Genomic DNA, 25,392 nt, shown 5'->3' on the forward strand with positions numbered 1-25,392 from the left:
TAAAAGATTCTAAAACTCACAACAGATCTGCTCACCATTATTACCCAGAGCCTTCATGGTAACCTCCATCTGTGCATACTCATAATTGAAGTTGATTTCACTGGACACCTCACTGGAGGAGTCTCCGTCTACATCCAGTTGCTCAGAACTGGTATCATTCTTCATGGAGCTGTCTTGTTCCTCATCCTCTCTATCTGCTTTCTTCTTCTTTTTAGGCAAATTCAGTCTTGGGAGGAAAAAAAAAGAGTATTATTTTTAAAATAAAGATAGGCACATATTCATTCCATTCATTAAATACTGGTATTTGTTAGATGCCAAGGGGGCACCATGTAAGTGTAAGGCAATTACTATACCCAGGAAGTTTATTCCCTGCTAGGAGAAATACATACACATACGTGTGAATAGTTACAACAGACAGCATGACTTGGCCACATGACTGTAACAAGCGAGGTGCTGAAGAAAAGCTGAGGAACACTGTGATAACAACAGAAAGGATGACAGAGTAGGAAGTCATCTGAGGCAAGCCTTAAACAATAAGGAGAAAGCAGGGCATTAGGGCAGTGGGAACAGCATTAGAAGAGATGTAGAAATGGAAACTCTCATAGTCTGGAGAAATTATGAATAAAACAACACAGGGGCACACAAAATGTGTATAGCAGGAATTGTGGGAGATAATGCTGGAAAAATCAATTTATCCCAAACTATGAAGGTTTTGAAAACCAAGCCAAGCAATTTCTACTTGATTTAGTTTGAGAAGGAAAAAAATGAAAAATATTTTCCACATGCTTTGTACCCCTCTACCCTTTCCTCAGTAATCAAAATATCGACTGGCCTACAAGCAAAGGATCTCCATTAGCTATAAGAAAAGTCAGCTGATATCCCAAGCAGGGTGACCAGTGACAGGAAGAGGAACACAGCAGGATTCTAATTCTGTACAATCTCTAGTCCGCCCTTCGTTAGCAATACAACACCAGTTTTCTATGGGAAATAATATGTACAGTCCCGGGACACACACTTTCTCAGCCTCTCTTACAGGTGACAGGCAAATTCTAGCAAATGAGACAAAAGTAGAAGGTTGCTGGGGACTCTGGAAGATTTCTGCTTTTTCTGATCAAGAAGACAGGGCTAGTATCACCACCCATCTCTCTCAGTTTCTTCATATGTGCCCAGATGCTGCTTTGAAGCCTGGAGTGCTGTAGCCATCTTTAGACCACAGACCACAGGGAAATGCCAAGACAGTGAAACAGTGACAAGACTTCTACCATGACAGTTTTGAAAGGCTTAGCCAATGCTACCAACCATCCACCTTTGGATTTCTTATTCTGTCAGTGAACAAACTGTTTAAGTCATTTTAATAGTTCAGTTTGCTATTACTTGCAGCCGAAAACATTCCTAAATGAAATACAAATTTTATTTCATGAAGAAGGAAACTAAAAGTACTACTCTTCCAATAAAAAATAAACAGATAAAAAAATAAGCATGTCAGAAAAAAAATTAATGAATTCTTATACCAGATGGCAAAACAATCATCTTCCAATGGGAAATGAAAAGGGAAAAATAAGTAAGTAAACTCCTTATTGTCCCTGAGTATAGGGTTCATACGCCTCTAGGCTCAAACCATATAGTGAACAAACCATATACAGTCAATAAATATATATGTACACAAAATAATGTCTAATTTTTATGGAGCTAAGTTTACCTAATATATATTCTTCTATTTCAGAGTACAATCTTCAACAATCTCTAAGAGCCATGAATAATGTCATACCTGAAGAAGTGGTTGTTTCCCCATAATATCCTGTCCCCATGGTGTAGCTGTATAGGACTAGATACAGAAGAGCCATTTACAAATGTTCTGTGGGGAGAAGAGGTCAAACATGCAAACAATGATTATCAACGTTTTCTCCTTTACTATACCATAGAGATGTAGTTACCAGGAAAAATAAAATAATCAATTCCCCAAATTGATTCCCAGTAAATTTCATTATTTGTATTTACTTCTTTGCTGATTTACCTAAAAAGCTTATGGTACTAAGTATAATATATTATTATCCTCTACTTTTCAAAGTTTCAAATTTGTTATATAGTATATTAGGGAGTATGGAACTATTATAGCCAATAATAAAAAGCTGGTAGCATATACATTACAACTCAAATTGAATATGTCCAATCTACATGGATAAGAGCCAATCAACCAACCAGAATCTAGAAATATCTACAGATATCAGTAATAATAAATGAGACCTATGCTAGAATCTTCTGTAACTTCCTAGAGCACAGAAAAAACATTCATATCCTATCAATATATAAAAGACTTGTCAGGTCCACTTGACTGCTTATCTTGACAATGGAGTTCAACAGATGGATGAACAGAAGGATATGAAGGGAAGAATTTGCAGAGGCAGGAAATAAACAGAAAAATTATGCATACCACTATAAGACTGATATTCCTGGAATACCAATTTCATCAAGCCTCCTTCCTGCTGAAGGACTCATTTGCTTAGATACAGGATAAAGGTCAAGTTCTTTAACTTGATACTCAAGGCCCCATAAAAGGAAGCCTTCTTTATCTCCTTTCCCCTTTCCAGTGAATTCTCAACTCCAGCCAAAAAAACAAAAGGTTTATGTTCTGTCCACTGAACATGGCTGACTTACTCTTCTTTCAAAGCCAGGCTTATACCAGCCAGTCCTGCAAACTACAACAGAGTTCCTGTCCCTCTCCATTCCCCCCAAGTCCTCAGCTCTCACAGCTCAGCTGGTTTCAGCTTCCTCTATAAAGTCTGCTCATCACCCCAGCCTATAGTATTTTAGCTTCTTTGCCATCTTAAGCACTACCTGGCTTTATATTGCTAATTACTTTTTATGTATATGCATACACACAAAATCTTACTCTCTGTATCTAGATTTCACTTGCCATGTGGGTTTTTAAACACTAGAAGTAATTGGTCCTCCTACAGTCTGATTATGTAAATCTCGAGGCTCAAAAAATATAACAAGAGGGAACCTACTAAAATTAGCAGATTTTAGCTTTTATGACACAAATTCCTTAAATACAATGAGGAGTTTAATTAAAGGCAAACTTATATAGAGGCTTATTTTTAAAGGCTACAGCAGTTAAGCTATAATTAGTAAATAAAAGCATGAACACAATAACAGTTTCCAAAGTGTGGTCTCTGGGGGGGGGTCCCCAAGATTAAAGCTATTTTTATAATAATGCTAACCTGCCCTTTTTCACTGTGTCATTTATACCAGCAAATGAGTAAAACTGCTGGTGTTTTAGCACAAACCAAGGCAGTGGCACCAAACATTTCTAGTAGTCACTGGACTACTCACTGCCATGCACTCACAATTTTTTTTTTTTTAACGTTTATTTATTTTTTTTTTTTGAGACAGAGAGAGACAGAGCATGAACGGGGGAGGGTCAGAGAGAGAGAGAGACACAGAATCTGAAACAGGCTCCAGGCTCTGAGCTGTCCGCACAGAGCCCGACGCGGGGCTCGAACTCACAGGCTGAGAGATCATGACCTGAACCGAAGTCGGACGCTTAACTGACTGAGCCACCCAGGCGCCCCATTTAAAAAATGTTTCCTTTGAGAATGTCTTTGATGATGAAGTAAAAATTACTATGTTTTTTTTTTTTTACTCTTGACTCTGAGTACCCAACTTTTTAAACATTTCAGGTGACAAAATGGGAAGTACATAAAAAGCACTGTGTCCATTCATACCAAAGAATGAAGGCTGTCCTGAGCAAAGGACATACACACAAAGTGTTATTTTGGGCATTTTCTTGCAAATAAACAAAGCAAGGAAACGAATGGCAGTATTTGTTGCCAACTGTAAACTTCAAATGAGAACTGGAGTTTGGAAGACTTGTGTCTGTGTCCTCCACCCAAAGACCATGAGGAGCACTCCTGTGGTGAACATGCACAGGGAGAAGACACAGCCCCAGGAAGCACAGGGTATCTCAGTGAGACTGTGCTGGGAAGGACTGTGGCAGGATCTGGGCTTTAGCTGGATGACTTGGGAAGGGCTCTGACAGCATGGGGTGCTGTATGTGCTGGATGCTGTATGATCGGGCATTTCAAAAAATCTTATCTATGGAGGGGAGACTCCGATGAAGATGTGACGAGTGAAGAAATAATCGCTCACCTCAACCAAGAGAAGGTGTTTGGTATTTGGTGTGTGGCAGAGTGACCTTGATTTTTGTCTGTGCTGAAACAAAATGATGATATGGCCTGCTTTGTCTTATTTATCACGGCCTCAGAGTAACATTGCCTGAGGTTGATTTTTTAATAGGAGAATGGCATGCCCTAACTGGGAGTGCCAGGTCCAGTGTCTTCTCTTTTTTTTCCCCTTTCTTATTTGCATCCTTCACCATGAGCTTGATTGCTTACCAGTATTTAAAGACTTTGTGGATAAAATCAGTAATGATATTAATGATTATTCAGTATCACAGGATGAAATGGTCCAACATTTGGAAATTCAATATAAATCAGTTAACAGTTATGGATCATTATATAACACACAGCCCAAGGAAACAAACTGACAAACATTTAATTTATATATAATGGTACACCTCTTCATTCATCCATTACTTACTGAGCACTTATATACTAGTCTTCTATTACATACTAAAGACAGAGAACCAAAAATAGAAGGGCCCTTGTCCTCAGTGAGTTCATAGTCCATTGGGGTAATAAAGGCTAAGAGACCACAAAAATACAAATACAAAGTGTTGACAGGAAGCATAAGGTGTATGGGAATATGTACTAGGGGCCCTTCACTTAGACCAAACAGGAAATTCCCCCAAAGTAGATAATGACAGAGCTTAACCTTAAATGTCAAACAGGAATTAGCTGCCCAAAGGAATGGCAGACATAGAGGAATAGGAAACAGACAGGAGGGATGTAAGGGATTTTGTATCAAAAATAGTAGAAAGCCATTCGGCTATCTGGTGAGTGACCCAGGAGAAAAGGTTCCAATCAAGATATGATGAGGGCCTTGTTTTTTTATTTTTATTTTTTTTTTATGAGGGCCTTATTTAAATAAGGCCACGAGAGTAAGTAGAGAGAGGTAACATGGCTTAAGAACTACTAAAAAGTTAAATGTAAAGGCCTTGGTAACGACGTGAATATCTTCATTAAGTGAACTTAAAAAGCAAAGGCCAAGCATCCACAAGTAGTGTCCTTTCTTCCTCTTAAAGACTGTGACATTAACACTAATTAAAGTACATTACCTGGTGTTCTTCTGAGGAGTCAGCATAACCTGGCCTTCTGATGTGATGTCTATAATACAATGTTCAGGAAGAATTCCCATTCCACATAGCTGGATATCTTGGGAATTTGCTGACCCTATCAATGTATGTTCCTACAAAAGAATCAAATTCACTGATTAACATTGTATTCTTACATGTATAGAAACTGAAATCATCTCCCCTGAGCCCTCTTATATTGATACATTACCTTAGCTAAAAGATTTTCTTAAGCAAATGGAATGGGGTAGGGGGAATTTCTGGCTTTCTCTGAAATACATTCTACAAATTGTATTTCCTTATAAGGAATAATGCAGAGTTGAGTTATACCTTTTAAACCTAAAGCTATAGTTTTATATTAATGTCTATACTATATTCATTATTTTCCATTGCAATCTTGATTCCAAATACTTTATACTACTCTCAGAGCATGAGCCATATGTCAATGATATACCAAAAATATTGGTCTGAAGACCACAGTTACTTAAGCTGCACATCATTTATCTGGTCTCAATCAAGATGAGTCAACCACAAAGATAAAAAGCTATTCAAATCTAAGCATTTTGAAAAGATTACAATTATTTTATGAATCCCATGGTCTCTCTAATCCTCACAGAAGATATGATGGATGTGTTCTTCTTACTGTAGAGTCGCAATTATGCAATTCTTGAAGCCCCAATCACCAGCATTGCTTTCTGGCTGGCAACTGAGAAAGTGGATGTAAAAGTTAAGTTCCCTCTTCTGCACTTCAACATCTGACTGCCCATACATAATTAAACGCGGATAAGACCTGGATGTGTCCCTAGGCCACCTCCTCCTTGCATACACCTGGATCAGGGGTCAGATACAAAATATGTAAGGCTTTGCAAGTTTTATAAAACCACTCTGCCTCATAGTGTGAAAGCAGTCAGATAACACACATATGAACAAGTGTGGCTACTTTCCAACAAAACTTTATTTATGAACACTGAAATTTGGACTTCACATAATTTTCACATGTCTGAAATATTATAGCTTTTCTATTTTTTTTTCCAACTATTTAAACAATGTAAAAACCATTCTTAGCTCCCAGGCCGTATAGAAGCAGGCAGGGAGCTAGATTTGGCCAGTGGAAACAGTTGCTGACCCTTGATCACAATGACTTCATCCAGCCCCATGGGTTTTAAATGCTGTTGAGACAGGAAAACTAAAGGGACCCTATGAAAAACTGCTTGTTTTGCTCCTTTTCCTGCTTCTGTTCTTGCTAGGACCCACATCCCCCTACACATACACATCTTATAGAACAGATAATGTGTCCTCCCGGTAAAGGCAAAGGAGTTAATGATTTCTTTGGAGTCTTCCAGCACAATAGACACCATCTAAGGAGTGACCAAGACCACTGATCCACCAAGAACTGTGGCCCTAGGGCACAAGTGGCTTATGGAGGACACCTAAACACTTGTCTATGTTCCTGGATGCCTGAGAAGACACAACCCTCAATAAAAACCCCAGGCTTCAAACAAAGATGAGACTTACTTTCCTTTCAGAGTCTCCCAGTTGCTCTGTATCTGCTTTCTCTACATATCTTCAATAAACTGCTCTCATTTCCTCTTGGCTTACATTTGGTTTCCATCCTGAATGAAGTCAAGGACCTTCTTGGCTGGTTCTGGAGAACCCCACCTGGGTCCTCAGACCTCGCCTGCCTGCGACACTGTTTCTATATAAATTAAATCACTAACCAGGAACCATAAGCTTTAGTTCATTATTTTCCTGCCTCCACTACCACTATTCTAGTCTCAATAACCATTATTTGTTGCCTACTTGGATGTCTAAAGACATTTCAAGGTGTCTAAATGTCTTTAATGTTCATTTATTTATGAGAGAAAAAGAATGCAAGCAGGGGAGGGGCAGAGATAGAGGGAGACACAGAATCCCAAGCAGGCTCCAGGCTCTGAGCTTTCAGCACAGAGCCCGACACAGGGCTCAAATCCACAAACCACAAGATCATGACTTGAGCCCAAGTCGGAGGCTTAACCAACTGACCCACCCTCTAAATGTCATTCTTAATGACATTTGAGTATCTAAAGACATTTCAAAGTGAAAGGGCCAAAGCAGAACTTTTGCTCCCCCAACCTCCACCCAATGAGTCTATTCTCTTCTCCATTAATAGTGGTACTGCCACCACCCAGGTAGTCAACTAAAAAGGTTAGGTGCTACTGAGCCCTATCTTCCCCTTACCAGCCTACTCCTGGATCCATGTTGATCAGAACATCCCTACAGACTGTCCCTCCAAAACATATCAAGAATTGGCTCATTTTCCCTCCACCTCTACGATCGCGCTTTACACTCTACTGCTCGGGTGAATACAGGTGCCTCCTACTATCTCTCCACTCCTAATCCCTCACCCCCATCCACTCCCAGCACAACAGCTGATCGTGCAGCGCCCCCTATTTAAAACCCTCAAGTGGCTTCCCTTTGAACTTCTAATGAAGTCCAAATTCTTACTCAGGCTTACAAAAAACGCTCAGTGATATGGCCCTGCCTGCCTCTCCTATCCTAGCTCTTACTACTCCCCCTTCTCCTGGAACATGATAAGGCCATACTGGCCTTTTATCTGTTCTTTGAGCACACTGGCTGGTTCCTCCACCTAATCTTGATATTGGTAGTTTCTTATCATTTCTATCTCACCTTTTAGGGGAACATTCTCAGGGAGGTGTACTCGGAACTGACAATCAGATATAAGCACCCCACCACTCTCCTATTTCAATTCCTTACCTAGCACTGACTATGGGTTGGTTTACTATATGTCTCCACAGCTAACATGGAAACACCACAAGAGCAGAGAACAGCCTGACCTGCTCCCCACTGTAATCCAAGCACTTAACACATGCCTGGCACAATTAGTCATTAAAAAAATATAAAGGAAAAATAAATGATCATTTGTCTTCAGACTCAAAGGAAGATGATTCTCTCCTCCTCTTTGCTGGTAACCCTTCTAATTATGTTGTGGGTCCCAGTGATTCCTATCTCTTCTGGGACCTCAATCTCATAAAAAGGGCCCTTCCCCACTAGTATATTCATTTCACCTTTCCTGGGGGTTTCTTCTCTCAGCTGTACTGCAGTGGTGATTCTAAGGAAACAAAGAGCTGGGATCCAGAGCTGCCCCATGGTATCCTATTCGGTCCCCAAGGAGTATATAAAATACAGAGGACATTCCACATAAAGCTTTACTCTTCACTATTAGCTGAGGCTTTCTGGCCAATCCTATACTTTCCTAATCTGGAGAACAGGGTTTGACTCCATGAAACTACAAGTAATGCTTTGTGATGCTCAGTAGCAGGCCTAAAGAATCTATTCCATGCCTATCTGCATTCCCCACTTTGGCTCCCCCCCGCCCCCCCCCCCCCCCACCGTACAACACCAACCCCACAGTGAAGTTCCAAAAGGGGGGAGAAAAGAGTCTAAAGAGAAAAAGGGCCCAAGACCACCTAAAAAAGAAGGAAAAATTGTCAAAGCACTTGCCTTGAACTATATAACCCAGGTTGGGGTTTGAGTCTAGAACCAACTCCCACTACCATAGTCTGACTGCACACAGATTCAGGTCCATGTCTGTGCCTTTGCTCTTGTTCTCTTTGCTTGAAAGACTCCCTCTTCCCTTCATCTAAATACAAGGGTCTTCTAATTGAGGGTCATTTTCTACTTGAGAAAGTTTCACCAGTAGGCAACACTGACTTCTCCCTTCTCTGAATCCCCTTAGAGGGGATACAATATTTCACTATCAATTGCACAAATGTTGCTTTTTTCCTTTATTTAGACAGCAGTCTTCACAGAACTCCTGCATCTTCTACAACAATGAGCACAGTACATGACACATGGTGTATGCTAAGTATCTATTGATAGACTGAATTAAAAATTATTGGAGATAAGATATTAACACAAACATGCAAAGGCCTAATCCAAATTCTGGAAGGAAAACTTCATTTTTTTAACAAATGTATACTAAGTACCTATTATGAGTTGGGCACTGAGTCACAAGAGACAAAGTCCCAATTATGGTGCTTACAATGTCAGTGACAACTTAAATCTCTCAGTTGAGGTTATAATCTATTCTGATTTGGATGATGATTCACTGTAATCTCAAACACTGCACTCTAACAGCTCAATCTGCCAAAGCATTACTGTTTGATGTTTAGACAACTTAAACAATAAGCTTTTTGATAAGTTCTTCCTATTGTGCTCTAAGCACTGCAATAAAAACACTGACAAGGAAAAAAAAATAAACTTATCATAGGTTGGCACAGTTTATCTAATGAGTATCTAAGTGCTATGAAAGTACAAGGTAATCAAAACAAGATAAATTAATCAGGGGTGGCTTGTCAGTCTCTTTGTGATATGTGGATACAATGATTCTTAAACCAGACTACTTTTGGGGCGCCTGGGTGGTTCAGTCGGTTAAGCGCCCAACTTCAGCTCAGGTCATGATCTCGCAGTTCGTAAGTTCGAGCCCCACATCAGGCTCTGTGCTGACAGGTCAGAGCCTGGAACCTGCCTGGATTCTGTGTCTCCCTCTCTGTCTGCCCTTCCCTTGCTTGTGCTCTGTGTCTCTCTCTCTCTCTTTCAAAAATAAATAAACATTAAAAACAAATTTAAAAAAATAAAGTAGGGGTGCCTGGGTGGCCCTAGTCGGTTGAGCGTCCGACTTTGGCTCAAGTCATGATCTCACGGTCTGTGAGTTCGAGCCCCGCGTCGGGCTCTGTGCTGACAGCTCAGAGCCTGGAGTCTGCTTCGGATTCTGTGTCTTCCTCTCCCTCTGACCCTCCCCTGTTCATGCTCTGTCTCTCTCTTGTCTCAAAAATAAATAAACGTTTAAAAAAAATAAATAAATAAAGTAGACTGGTTTTAGGGAAAACTTTAGCAAATATAAAATACCATATGTAAAAATCTCAGAAATAATCAGAGGCTAGAAATGGTTTTTAACCTTTTTTCATCCGTTTAAGTTTAATTTCACTGGAGAAGATTAGTTAACTATTCTATGAATTTACTGTACCTTGCTTCCTTTATAAATCAACTATTTATGTGGCTCTTTTGAGAATCTCCCTTTGACCAGCTAAGTCCTAAAAGAAAGAGTAAGACAGAGACAGAGGGGAAAAGAGGGAGGGGAAAAAGGAAGATGAAGAGAGACAGGACTTGTCCACTAGTGACATATTTCACAGGGTAGCTTTTCCCAGCCTGCAAGAAGAAAAAGTAGCATATGGATAAAGCCCATGAGGTCCCTCAGTCTTACCAGCATTCCCAGATAATTTCTGAAGGAAAAGGTAAGTAAGTACCAACGGCACTAAGCAGAAAAGTACCTGTTACTCTTCACATATCTAAGTAATCAAAATTCTTTAATAAAGAAGTCATGCTAGCTTAACAGAACCTAGACTCTGAAGACAGCTTTTCTGGAATGGAGGTGAAAAGGGCAGGAATGCTATCTTCCCATCTTTTACAAATTCAAACACTACACCACACAGACCAAACCGCTGCCAACCCAAGAACTCCTACTGTGCCATGACTGTGTCTTCTTCATCTTGGGGTCCTTGGGGCCCAACCCACAGCTCCACAAACACTGAATGGCTGATGCCTCTGCCATTCTCATCACTTCAGTCGGTGACTGTGAATACTGGCAAAGAGGACAACAGGCAGTTTACTTTCAATGGGAGCTATACTATAAAAGACATGTGTTTTAAAACTGCTGCCGAGGGGTGCCTGGATTGCTCAGTCAGTTGAGTGTCATGATCTCACAAGCCCGTGTCGGCTCTGTGCTGACACCTCAGAGCCTGGAGCCTGCTTAGGATTCTGTGTCTCCCTCTCTCTCTGCCGCAACCCACTCACATTCTGTCTCTGTCTCTCTCAAAAACAAACAAACATTAAAAAAAAGTTTTAAAGGGGCACCTGGGTGGCTCAGTCGGTTAAGCATCCGACTTCGGCTCAGGTCATGATCTCGCCGTTTATGAGTTCAAGCCCCATATCAGGCTCTGTGCTGGAAGCTCAGAGCCTGGAGCCTGCTTCAGATTCTGTGTCTCCCTCTCTCTCTGCCCCTCCCCCGCTCACACTCTCTCTCTCTCTCTCTCTCTCTCTCTCAAAAAAAAAAAAAAAAAACATTAAAAAAAAATTTTTTTTAATAAATAAATAAAACTGCTGCCTGGGGCACCTGGGTGACTCAGTTGGTTAAGCGACCAGCTTCAGCTCAGTCATGATTTTCACGGTTTCAGTTTAAGCCCCACGTCCCACTCTCTGCTGTCAGCACAGAGCCCACTTTATTATTTTTTTAATTTTATTTTTTTAATTTACATACAAATTAGTTAGCATATAGTGCAACAATGATTTCAGGAGTAGATTCCCTAATGCCCCCTACCCATTTAGCCCATTCCCCCCCCCACAACCCCTCCAGTAACCCTCTGTTTGTTCTCCATATTTAAGAGTCTCTTATGTTTTGTCTCCCTCCCTGTTTTTGTATCATTTTTGCTTCCCTTCCCTTACATTCATCTGTTCTGTCTCTTAAAGTCCTCATATGAGTGAAGTCATATGATTTTTGTCTTTCTCTGACTAATTTTACTTAGCATAATACCCTCTAGTTCCATCCACATAGTTGCAAATGGCAAGATTTCATTCTTTCTGATTGCCGAGTAATACTCCATTGTATATATGTACCACATCTTCTTTATCCATTCATCCATCGATGGACGCTTGGGCCACAAAGCCCACTTTAGATCCTCCGTCTCCCCTTCTCTTGGCCCCTACTCCCTACCCCACTAGCACGTGCTCTCTCCCTGTCTCAAAAATAAATAAAAACATTTAAAGTTGTTGCTGAATCGCTGGTATGAATCCTTATCAAGTGTGTACATGTATAATTTGCTCCAAATCCTTCAGAATCAGCCTTGTTTCCAGGGCCATTAATAGCTGACTTGTGCAAAGAGCAGATCCAGAACCGCATAAGCAAAATAGCCCTCCTGAGAGATCTGGAGGATAATTGAAAAGCATGATGAGAATCAATTATACTGTGATCCCATTTCTGTAATTTAAAAATATGTATCAGTATAAGCCTATAGATATACATATAGGAATAGACCCAGCAGATACAGATAAAACTATTAAGTGTTAACTGTGGTCATCTCTGCATGTTGGAATTTGGGCACAAATCCCCCCTCTTTTTCTAGTATGTGTTTATAAAACTCTTCAGAAAACAAAGTGTATTACTAGCATAATGTTTTTAAGGTGGGGGAAGCAGCTCTTCCCTCTAGAAGCTTGGCTGGCACTGGTATAAATGTCCAAGACTGTCTTAGAATCACAGGCAGTCCTTGATTTGCATGAGAGCAAAGGATTGTAAAAATAACATTGCAAGGAGATCTTAATAATCAATGGGGAAACTGCAATTATTCTGTGACTTTTTAAAATGTCTGTAAAACCATTAAGATTTTTCTTACTGTTACAACATATAGGATAATGAAAAAATAGTAAAACCAATATTTATTTAGTATACTGTAATTTAGACTATTAGAAACACTGAGGGGCGCCTGGGTGGCTCAGTCGGTTAAGCGGCCGACTTCGGCTCAGGTCATGATCTCGCCGTCCGTGAGTTCGAGCCCCGCATCGGGCTGGGTGCTGACAGCTCAGAGCCTGAAGCCTGTTTCAGATTCTGTGTCTCCCTCTCTCTGACCCTCCCCCGTTCATGCTTTGTCTCTGTCTCAAAAATAAATAAATGTTAAAAAAAAATTTTTTTTTTTTTTTAAAAGAAACACTGAAATTTAAAGCATTTTATTTCTGGGGTGCCTGGGTGGCTCAGTTGGCTAAGCATTGGACTCTTGATCGCAGCTCAGGTCTTTTTTTTTTTTTTTTTTTTTTTTAAGATTATTTATTTTGAGAGAGAGAGAAAGGGAGCAGCATGAGCAGGGGAGAGGTAGAGAGAGAGAGGTAAAGAGACAGTGAATCCCAGGCAGACTCTGTGTTGTCATCGCAAAGTCCGACGCAGGGCTCCAATCTTACAACCATGAGATCATGACCCAAGCCAAAATCAAGGGTCAGATGCTTAAACGACTGAGTCATCCAAGTGCCCCATCTCAGCTCAGGTCTTGATCTCAGGGTCGTGAGTTCAAGCCCCACTTTGGGCTCCATGCTGGGCATGCAGCCTATTTAAAAACAAAAAGTATCTTATTTTCGTTAAAAGCTTATCAGGAGTAGTATAAACAGTACCTGCCTTCTTCTCAATACGTAACTTACAATATGGAGGGAGCATATTTCCTGTGCCTTGACAAACTGTGATACTCCTTTCTAAGCTTCTACCGTTTTAACCTCTGTGCTCTAGATGCTGTGAAATATCTCCAAGAGCTCCTTTAGTGTGAAGTGTTCTCCAGTGTCCCTTTGAGCCATCTTCATCCTTCTCATCACACTTTCATTATTTATATCGGTAAGTTCATCTTCACATTTCCCTGGCTGCATGTGTAGAATCTCACAAACGGCAGTGGCGTCAGCATCATCTACTAGATTGTGGTAACTGGAATTTGTGTATGTTGGAACCATGACATGTAAGGACTGCCCACACATGCAAATTAGATGCAAAATGATCTTGTGAGTTATGTTCCACCTATGGTTTGGCCACCATACCTTGCCTCTACCAGTTCCAGACAAAACAAATATATAGAGGATTCTGTTCTGGAAGAGAATCATACCACTTGGAACTAAAAAGAACGTTAGAGAGAATTTAATCCAGGGTCCTCTTTTATAGATGGGGTGCTGAAAATCACCCAGAGATATGAAGTCATCTGTCCAGCATCTAAATTGATTTCAGAATTTGAAGGCAAGAAATAAAAAATGCTCAGCCTCCAGATTCTTCCAACCCACATCATGGTATCACTTTACTGAAGCAAAAACTGTTCTTGGATTGAGATCATCCTTTTGAATGTGCTTGGTCATGAATATACTTTTGTCACGAGGTTAGCCTGGGCAGTGAAGAAATCAACACTGCCTTAGACTCTGCCAAAACAGGCTTGACCACACAGTCTGAAACAGAATCCCAACACCTCCACACAAGATGACCAGAAATATTTTGACTACTCTCCAAAAGTCTTTAAATAGTTTCTTTGTTTAATTTTTTAGTTAAGGAACAGATAGAATCAGGTTTTTTTTCTTGTTGGCGTATGTGTGTGTTCCAATTTGAACTTCATCACATCAGAAAGAAAAAGAATTCATAGTTCTGAGAAATAAAAAGGGCAGAATATTTGTGTCTTATTCTGTCTTGTACCTCTCCTAAAGCATATGAATACCTATAGCTGAAACCCTAACAGAAAATGCTGCCCACATCATTAAGAAACACAGTAAGTGATATGATCACTTATCATTTTTTTGCAATAGACAAGGGTAATATACATAAGGTACCACGCTGAGTATCAAGTAAGAAGATGGTATGTGGAATATTTTATATTTTACAGTGCCTCTGTTTACAAAGTACTTTGTAAATATCAAGTCTTATTTAATCCTCATAGGGCTCCTGTGAGGGAGTCAGACAGGGAAAGCACCCTTCTATAGAGGATGGATCTGTAGACTGGAGCGGGCAAAGGACTTGAGATCACACATCCGTTCAGCAGCATACCAAACTAAAAACGTGGGTCATCTCCCTGCCACTCCCATGTTGCTCCCACTTGAACACAACAGCTGAGAGTGCACATATACTATATGTATCAAAAACACAATTTAATTCACAGCATAATACAACATGGTATCAGATACTCATTAATAAAGGGGCTTTATTTATCAAAATAACACAAACCAATTACCCCAGGATATCTTTAATAAAACCTGGGAAACTAGCCAATGCATCGTGAATTCTTTAGTCTCTTTAGAAATGAAACCACACAATTTTCTAATTTTAAAGCAGTTTCCAACTTTACCAGCTCATTATCTTTAATTTCTTAGTCACTTCAGTTAAACCTACATATATAGTATCCATATTGTAAGGGTGGAAAAGATTTCCTCCCAGTATATATTAACCACAAGTCAAAATCATATAGTCCATTACCTAATTCATTTACGCCCTGGGACAAGGTGATTTTGGTGAGCTCCTCCTCGTAATTTATGTAGTGTCTCAGGATTCCTGCTTATTCTAAAGTTGTCTCTTGTCTTCCTGATAAGTGCCACAATTTACAGATTTCAACATACATCGCTATTTGGGTTTCTGACCCTCTCATTCTCTAAGTCATCTATTCTTTTTTTGTAAGTCAATAATCCAAATTTTTGAATTTTCCTAAATTACTGGAAACAAATTTCATAGTAAGTGGTCCTACACCATAACTTTCTTTAAACATTTCCTCTTGTAATCTGATAACCACTCAGAAAAGGGTGTGCTTCACATAAATGACAAAAACTTTAGTCTACTAATAAATTGTTTAGTTCGAAAAGTCATTCTTTAAGCTTTAAAGTTATCTACTTAGCTCCCTGGCATAAATCACAGTCAATCATAGTAGCTAAGATACTTAATGTCTTGAAAATAACATCAGAATATTAGTTTTTATATTACTAGGTTGAATTACATCACTTGAAGACTAAAAAGGGTAACTAATCTCAGAAACTCAAGATTTTTCTACCTTCTAGTTTATTCGAATAGAAACAATTGTGTTAATTCATTATTTTTGAATAAGCATGTTTCTTCAAGTTAAAAAAAATACTATGAAATATTGTTCTATATCATGGCAGGAAATAGCAGCAAAGCCTGTTACTTCACCTTTAAATAGTAAACCAGAAGTTCATTCAGAGCAGGATCAGCATTCAGATTAACAAGGAAGCATTTATCATCCCCAACTTTAATCCCAGAAGATTGAAGAGATATTCCAAGACTCTCAAGTTGCTTCTGTCGCTCCTATAAATGTATTAGAGAAGGATTAATTCCATAGCTATTGACACAGCAAGATATAAAAGGTCTCACGTTGGAATAATCATTAAATAATTTTATAATTTAAGTATGTTATCTTAGGACATGGTATTATAGATTATTGCATTTTTTCTTTCCAAACTATATAATGTTTTTCATTTTGTTAATTAAAACTTTGTTTTGAAAAATAAGCCATTACCAATAGCAACAAAGTATACTATTGAATTCCCAATGTTCCTTCTTAAAAATATCTAACATCTTGAATTTGTGTTTCTCACTTAGTTCTATACATATGAGCAAAGGTGTTTTACCAACTGTGATCTTTCTAAAAGGCCAAATTTTCAATACACTCCCTTGCTTGATACCCTCAGTGATTCCCCAGCAGGATAAGGGCCAAACTCCCTCAACAAAGTCCACAAGGCCCTTCAATCTGGCCCGTTTCCTCTCCACCTTCATGTCTTATCATTCCTACTCTCAAAGCCTGTGCTATAGTTAAATGGAACTCTTCCAGGTCCCTCAAAGTGTCAAGAATGCTCTCTTAAGAGATTTTACACCTGTTTCTTCTATCTGAAGTATACTTGTTCTCATACTTGGTAACTCAGACTTGTTTACTTGACCATTTCTCTATGAGGGCATGGATCCTATCTATCCACTGTGAATTCCTGGCACCTAGCAAGCACAGTGCATAACCAGTGAGCACTCAAAACATCAGGTTTGTAAATTTACCAAAATAAAACTTGTAGGGGCACCTGGGTGGCTCAGTCAGTTAAGCATTTGACTTGTGATTTTGGCTCGGGTCATGATCTCACAATGGTAAGATCGACCCTGCTGCACGTTGGGCTCTGCACTGGGCGTGGAGCCTGCTTGCAATTCATATTCATTCTTATTCTCATTCTCTCTCTCTCTCTCTTTCTCTCTACCTCCCTGCTGCCCCTCCTCTGCTTGAGCATGTGCTAAATAAATAAATGAATAAAACTTGCATATGCATCAAGTACTACTTTCATAATAAGAGTATGAACCTTTCTTTTTTATGACTGTCTCTGAGACCACACAATATATGAATGTCTGCATATAGGGGGAGACGCATGACTCCTGCAACCAATGCTCTACAATTAAAGTATATGAATTAGGGCAAAGTAGGGTGTCTTTGACTATATATAAATAACAAATAGTAATGAGTCACAGCCACCAAAAGCCTTTGATTCTGAGGAAAGACAAGACAGGCTAAGTCATTCAATTAGGGCCACACAGTAAGTTTGCAGCACAATTAAATTACAGCCTGAAGAATTTGCTATTTTTAGGGATACCATCCCAAAGTTATTTGACCATGGACCATTTTTCTTCCCAGAAGACTTATTAACAATTTGTGGCTATACTGCCAGAAATACAATTTGGGATATGCTTGTCTCTTTTGGAAAAAGGTCAATGACTAACAGACCAGGTCTTTTCCCATGAAAGAGGAGTTAGCAAGCTCAGCAGCACTGAAGCCTGGGGGCTTGCAAAGATAAGGTGCTAAATGAGGTGTGAGATAAAATCAGGCAGGGTTCTCAAAAGGGACGTGTGAAAGAGGCAGAGAACAGTTAGGTAAGGAAAAAAGATGCTAACGATAAGATTCACCAGTATTCACCAGTATTCGCACTGCAATTTTACTTAAGACCGACCCTGTCTTGTAGCAGCAAAGCAACTCAAATACAGTAGCACTTCAGGGTCAATGTTTACTTTTGAAGTAGCTCAAAAAGGCTCACACAAATTAGTTCTAAACTGGATAATTATTAGAATGACTTATAATTTATGAAAAACAAGTGAAATATGTAACGAGAAATGGAGTTCATACACTGGAATATTCTCTTCTCTGTAATTTGAAGGATATGTATTAAAATAACCCAGGATAGGGATACAGTTAAAACAAGATGGATTACATGGTGATCTTTAATGAAACTGGGTGATGGTACATGTAGATTCATCATACTCTTCTCTTATTTTGATCTATTTTGAAAATGAATATAATAAAAAATATTTAAAGTCTGTCTGCACTAATATAAATATAACATCCACTTTATGCTACATAACATAGGATGTTGTAGTACCATCCTACAACATCTGATGTATAGATTGATTCTGGGCAGCACATTTAAAGATGGAACCTGCTGGGTGACAAAAGAAATACCAAGTTATATATATTTACTAAACAAGAAACCGTTGAAAACACTAGAGATTTTTAACTTTAGAAAAGGAGGGGAATAGGCAGAGGTTACCTTACCATGAAAAGACTGCTCAGTGGGGTAATGAACTCCACATTCTATTTTTAAGAGCAGAGGCTGAACATCCATCTAACAGGAAAGCCATGGAGCAAGTCTTTTACTAAGTAAACAACTAGACATTTAAGATTCTTTCCAAACGCTAATGTTCCTACCTTAAACTTTCACAACTCCACCTGTATTAAGTGTGAGAGACAGTCACCTCAGATTTAGGTATTTCATATTACTTTTACTGAGTTGTCATAATGAAGCCAGAGGCTTATAGCCTAATATCTACCACTAAGCATTTTATAGTTTGGGTAAGTTCCTTAGGTCTTACTTAACTAGGTATTCAGAGTCAGAGGCTACAAAGTAGTTATTTCATTTAAAAAACTTCTATGACCCTAAACAAGTATTTCTTACACAATGAACAATTAATTGTAATTTGTCTTCTTTATCTTTGTAAGGCAGAGACTCTTGAATCTAGGTTCTTATTAGTGGTGCTAGATTTGCCATCTCCAAAGCTAAAAAATCAAAACAGGAACCCAAAATGACATCTGAGTTGCACTGCACAAACTGCCAAGAGGTTTCTGTGTCTTTAATCAGAAAGCACAAACCTGTGCAATCTCCTCGGTTTTCCTTAATTTCTCCTCCCAGGTCACAGTCATTTCCTGGATTAGCTTCTCTGATTCTTCTAGCCGGTCTTTTAGCTCTGGAGATTTCATTGCCTATAAGCAAAATGTTTATTTCATGAAATGTCTGTACCATGCTCTGAAGAAAGCATTAACTAAATCCAGAAGGATAAAAATAACAGGCTGCCTCCTCTCAGCTCTACAAGTCACCAAGGTCTCTGATCTACTTAAGACATAACAATGAATGCCACAGACACACAGCATCCAGACTGTATGCACCCCACAAGCTCATTCAGTCATCCAAGGTGGGCTTGAAAGGAAGACCTAACTGCTTCCTTTTCCTCCAACCAATTGTCACTGTGAAGATGTAGCTTCACAGAAAGTTCAAGTTCTCAAGGGCTTATTTTTAAATCCCAATAGGTCATATATCTAGACTTATACACAGGATTCATTCTAGTCTCTACTGATGACTTCAGGTATTGATTCAAGTATATACAGACGTACATGTTACAAACTGAATGGTGTTATTAATACCAGGAAGACAGAAACAAAATTTCAAAGAATCTTAATAAACCATAAAATTATTCCTATAAAAACAGGATAAGTTTCAACAGGCAAAAATATAACCAAAATGACGTTTTGACCATGTATTTTACCAATCTACTACCAGAAAACAGGTTATAAGAAAAGAAAGGGCTAATGTCCCAACACCAGGAAAGAGTCCCATAGTCCTGGGAAATTGTGGGAACAGAAATGCTAATAAAGTAGAGATCCTGAATCTGGTATTTTATTTCACTTTTCAAAAGAAAAACATTTGGTTGCAGGTTAGAATTGTGTAGGTTTCAAATTCAGTAATGGAACATAAATAGCATACATTATAGAATGTACATAGGGTAGTAGAAATAGAGTACCTCTAAATAGGTGGGTATTTCTGCTATAAAATACTTTTTCTATAAACATAATTAAGCCACATGAAAAAACTAGGTTATCAAGAAGTGGAAGATGTCCTTAAGATTTTCATTCTGACTTCAGCCAGTGAACAAATGATACAGCAAATATCTGCTTGAGTTCTCTTCCAGTTAGTCTATGCCCACTCTTCACCATTTTCTGCGCTAAAATTATATACATTTTGTTTCAAGCGTCTCTCTCCCTCTCTCCCTTATTCAATTATACCTCTTCTTTTTTGTCTGCTGCCTATACTGTGGAAAGGAACATTTTCTCAATTCCCTATATTCTCTCTTTCTGTTCAATCCTTTCACACCTGTAAAAAAAAAAAAACTCTCTAAATTTCAACTATGAAAATCTATCTGCCTTTATTTATTATTCATCTCAAATTTCTCTTACTATAGGAAACTCAAAAATTTTAAGTGGAGTACTTAGCACTTACAGCTAAGGGGAAGAAAATTCAAGTTCTAGCTTTTCCTAGACCCATAAAGTGTGGCTTGGCTGTGCCTTATACCTCTGCTTTAGTTAGCTGTTCTCGGAGTTTTTCTACTTCTTCCCGGAGATCCCGGATAATTCGTGCATTAGGATCCTCATTCACCACAGCATGGTTCACGATGTGCTTGGCGCGGTCTGCATACCGCAGAGTTGAAAGGGTTTCATCATAGTTATCGGCGGCTGGACTAACAGTGGCCACCATGGCTGTCTTGCTGTTACCCCCAAGACTGTCCTAGATGAAGAATGAAATTGAGTAGGATTTTTAAGTTGGAAGAAAACATCATATGAGAAAGATGAAGTCAGAAAGGGTGAGAGAACACATATTTAAGGACAAAACTAGAACTGAAATACTGATATGCTGAACCCCAGTCCCATGCTCTTTCTTCTCTGCCAAGCTATGTTTCTGCAGAAGGGAGATCTGGTTATTAAGAAAGGACGGGGAAATACAAAAAAGGCTCCATTTATTTCAGTTTAATAACAATTGGTTCTAAGTTAATTTGTCCTCTTCTAACAGGCAATATGATGTCGTAAGTCAGCGCACTACTCAAAACAAAAAACAATGATTTCTTAAATGACTAAAAATCTTCCTCAGAGAAACTGAACAATCATAATGTTATTTGTTATCTGATCAAAGAGTGATTACCTACAATCTAGAGCATGATGCCATGTACTTGGAATCTATGTGAAGCCTAAATAATGGCTCAGAAAGTGTTGCTGTTACAGACTATCAGTCATCTTGTAATTTTTTTCAAGAATTTTTCAAGAATTCTAGGTAGAATTATAGTCTTTAAAACAAAAGATATGTTGGAGGCACCTGATTTTATTCCCTCTGACAGCACTTCAAAAACTACTCAAAAGGCTTTACTTTCTACACGACCACTTCTACAGTTCAGACAAGGGTGCTGAAGAAAAGATACTCTCTTCATTATACTAAAACTGATCAGTATGGTGAAATGGGCTTTAGAACAGGCTCCAACAAATTCAAAAAATTTTCACTTGACAACACTAAAAAACAACTACATATAACTCAGAATTACAAAACTAGAAATCAAGTCCACCCGGACTCCGCTTCACCATCCAAAGGCTGTATGTCACCCACCTGTGGCAGGCGGCCTCTAAGACAGCCCCCCAGGATCCTCATCTCCAGGTATTCATACCTCAGTACCATCCCCCTCTCTTGAGTGTGGGCAGGACTTCTGATTTACCTCTAAGGAACAGAATACAGCAGAAGTGATGGCATGTCACTTTTGAGGTTAGATTATAAAAAGACTATGGCTTCTGTTGTGGGTATTTTCTCTCACTCTTGGGAAACCACTGTCATGAAGTGAGGTGGCCCTATGAAGAGACCTCAAAAGTGAATATGGAAAGAGATCTTCTGGAGCCTGCCAACAACCACTGAGGTGAACAGATCCAACCCTAGGTCAAACCTTGCAAGGACGGCCCCAGATGACACTTTGATTGCAGCCACATGGGAGACCCCAGCCAGAACCACTTGGTTAGGCCACACCCAGAATCCTGACCCACAGAAACTATGAGATAATAAATGGTTGTTGTTTTTAGCTATTAAGTTTTAGGGGTAATCTGTTACATAGCAATAGACATCTAATAATACACTAATATACTATCCCAAGATGAAAAGAACAACCCAAAAAAAGAGATCTGATACCCTCTTTCAGCAATAGGATATCACTGAATTATGGATTCTCAAGCAGGCCAATATGGGGAATCAAAGATCATAAAAAAGCCAACTTTTTACCTTTGAAGATAGAAGGTTTTTCCAATTATCAATATATCTAAAATTTGTTTGTGCAATCTGTGATTTATACCATCCTTGTACAAATTTTACTTAGTCCTCAGCCTTTTGTGAATTACTTTACAGATAAAAAACAAAACAAAAACCAGAGGTTTGTTCTGACAAAGCAGGTCAAATACTCTGCCTAAAGATCCAGAACTAGTAAACTGAACAATATTCTAATCCAGTTGTATTCTGCCTTCAAGTCCAATATGATTTCACTCCCCCACAGTTACCCACAATAATATAGCAACAAAGTGCCACTTGGCAACAGAGCGAGAGCTCAGATCTGAGGAGCAAGTAAGGTGACTGGATAGCTTTCCAAGTTATTTTGTCTTAGTGCCAGAGTCAAAATAATTCCCTAGGTACTGCTAACAGTTCAATACAATCCCAGACTATGTATCTGTTTATTCATCCACTACTGAAAACTAGGTTTTCCACAGAAAATAAAACTTAATGAGGTCTTTGAAGGAAATACACTCCAGCACATGAAAAGGAAGGAAACATAAGTAATCTGGACTCTAGAAAGCAGAAGCAACTTCTGCCAAGTCTGTGTGATCACTTGCTTTCCTCTTCGCTTCTAGACACTGATATCACACTGTTGTGCCCAGCTTTGGCAACGTCCAGAAGAATACCAAGATGCACATTAATGAAATTCCAATGTTATATATAAAGATCACATGAATTACATGTCAGATTATAATTCAGTTCACCAACAGCACCATGGTAGAGTGTTGCCCTTCAAGAACTACGGCATTCTGTTAGCCCACATGAACAGCAAATGCTATTGGGTAAAAGGGGATTTGTAACAATAACTACCAAAGGGAAAAAGCATGCATATTGTGCTTTAATTTGTGCTGAGAAAAGGAAACCTGGCAAATGACAAATACTTGATATTTTAAAAGCCCTTGTGCATGAGTAACAATATGCTTATATTCAAAAATGGCCTCATGCCATTAGCAAAAAGGAAACAGCAACAAAAGAACTGGCACTCATTCAAGGAGAAAGTATAAAGCTTCTTGTTACTCTTTAATTGTTTAATTAGGCAAATCAGGCAAGCTTTGTTTCAAATGTGGCAATTGCAAATTAAATGGACATAGGAAAGAAATTGAATTTTGGAAGGCAGAATTTTTTGAAGCTGAAAGAACTCTTTGAAGTCATCTAATGAAATTACTTCATTTTACAGATGAGAAATTGAGACCCAGGAAGATTGACAGACTTACCAAAGGTCATAATGCTGGTTCAGAGCAGAGCTGAAGGTACTCATTCACTCAGCTCTTTACAGCGTTTACATCTAGAGGGTGGTGCTCTACATACAACACGGTAAGAACTAGAGTAGGGATAAACACAACATGGTCACAGAAAACAGAGAATGAGCAGAAAGCCCAGTCTTGAAACGGTAGGGAAGACTTTCAGAGAAAGTGACATTTGAGACCTAAGATGAATAAGCATTGTCCAGATAAAGATTTATGGGGAGGGCAGTGGGAGGGGAGATTGCAGAGAGGAAGAAGAATGTTCCAAACACGGTAAGAATAATGTCCTAGAAGTAAGAGAACTCAACACTTAGCTAGGACTGATCATATTAAGAGCAAGGAGAACAATAAGAGGTAGTGAGGGGTCAGATTACTGAAGGCCTATTAAGTCACAAGTCATTAAAGAATTTGGACTTTATCATAAGGGCCTCTAACAGAATTATTGACGAGACTGAAGTTTAAGAAGAGTATTAATTTTAAGACAGTACAACCTTACTATAAAGAAGGAATGGATTAATAAAAAAACTCAAGGGAGATGTTTCAATCATCCAGGCAAGGGATGAAAGTTGCCTTCATTAGGTAAGTGGCAGTAAGAACGAAGAAGGTGGATGAAGTCAAAAGATACGTATTATTTGAGTGTTTATTACCAGAAATTATTTGATGTTAAGAGGCTCACATTTAGAAGGTTACACAGAGAAGCAAAAAAATCTCTTGATAAGAAATGGTTCTCCACTGACCACTTACCAAATGAGTAACCACTCAACCCACCCGGAGAGAAGAGTGACAGAAGAGCACTCATATGTATGTCCCACCAAATCACCTAGGGTACTCATTTTCTCTGACGCTCAGATGTGGTAAATATCAAGAGCATAACACAATTATAATGCAAATACAATGCAAAAACACTTTTAAAAGAAACTGCAAATCTGATAAAGGCTGAGCAATTTTATGAGTTCAATGATAGCTATGTTGGAGAATACTAGAATCATACGAAGTCGAACAAGGGTCAGGGAGAGTTAGACTAATTTAGAATTAAAGAAGGACAGAGCAAAAAGGACATAAAAGCTACTTCAAAGGAGACTGATTTATGTATCAATGGATTCTGAGAGGCCTTTGGGAAAACTGTTTAAACATCGGGATAAGTTTTGCAAAAATGCCCCACTTGTGATCTTGCTGCAAAAGTTACACATGACAAAGAAGGTCACATAGTTTTCAAGTAAAAAACATGACAAGAAAACTTCATTTTTTTAGCCTAAGAACTGACACACGGATGTTATAATTACAACCTAATTTTATTGAACAGAAGATAAAGTGAGTTTTCGAAAATATTTAGTTTTGCTCTTCAAGTATTTTCATGAATTTCTATCAACATGTGGTAAAAGTAAAGTGTTGCTCCTTCTAACAAAAAGTAACCTTTGACAGGATGTACACTACATAGCCTAGGCAAGAGAAGATGGGCAGCGAAGTCAGCCCTAATCTTATTTCTGCGACCACTGTCCCACTGTAACATGGGAACATTACCATTTGCTTTCAGAGAAGTAAATGAGATCATGTGTATGAAGCACTTTGCAAAGTAATTGATTCTTCTGGCCTCCAACCTATGGAATGGACACTCAATAATTACACTGGCTATTTTAATTCTGTGAATTAATTTAATAAAAGATATTTCCTAGTGTTTGTTTAAATGGACTGAGGTAGTAACACTGAAACAGGACAATGAATATTATGTCTTTTAAATCAGGCACATCCAGGGAATAATCATGAATTATCAGGAAACGTTTCTGTGGGAAAGTCTGAGGAATAAATGAGTATCTTATCAAAATGTCTCCTGGAAATTAAACACATGAGATTTCAAGGTTAATTACTGATGACCAGCATGATTAATGTTTTGTAATACCCCTTAAA

The 25,392-nt window shown here is 38.8% G+C and overlaps 1 protein-coding gene across 3 annotated transcripts in view; it reads right to left on the reverse strand.

Annotated features, from left to right (window-relative positions):
• The window catches only part of KIF13B (kinesin family member 13B), a 199,270-nt gene that overhangs the window by 83,257 nt on the left and 90,621 nt on the right, over positions 1 to 25,392 (reverse strand). For all 3 annotated transcript variants that reach the window (XM_042983548.1, XM_042983549.1, XM_042983547.1), the window contains exons 11-16: positions 20,462 to 20,674; positions 18,988 to 19,098; positions 15,987 to 16,121; positions 5,237 to 5,367; positions 1,769 to 1,855; positions 36 to 226 (exon numbers count right to left, since the gene is read on the reverse strand). In XM_042983548.1, the coding sequence (XP_042839482.1) occupies positions 36 to 226; positions 1,769 to 1,855; positions 5,237 to 5,367; positions 15,987 to 16,121; positions 18,988 to 19,098; positions 20,462 to 20,674 (868 nt within the window). The remainder of the gene's footprint in view (positions 1 to 35; positions 227 to 1,768; positions 1,856 to 5,236; positions 5,368 to 15,986; positions 16,122 to 18,987; positions 19,099 to 20,461; positions 20,675 to 25,392) is intronic.

The sequence above is a fragment of the Panthera tigris genome, chromosome B1 (genome assembly GCF_018350195.1).
Source record: "Panthera tigris isolate Pti1 chromosome B1, P.tigris_Pti1_mat1.1, whole genome shotgun sequence".
NCBI classification, from domain to species: domain Eukaryota; kingdom Metazoa; phylum Chordata; class Mammalia; order Carnivora; family Felidae; genus Panthera; species Panthera tigris.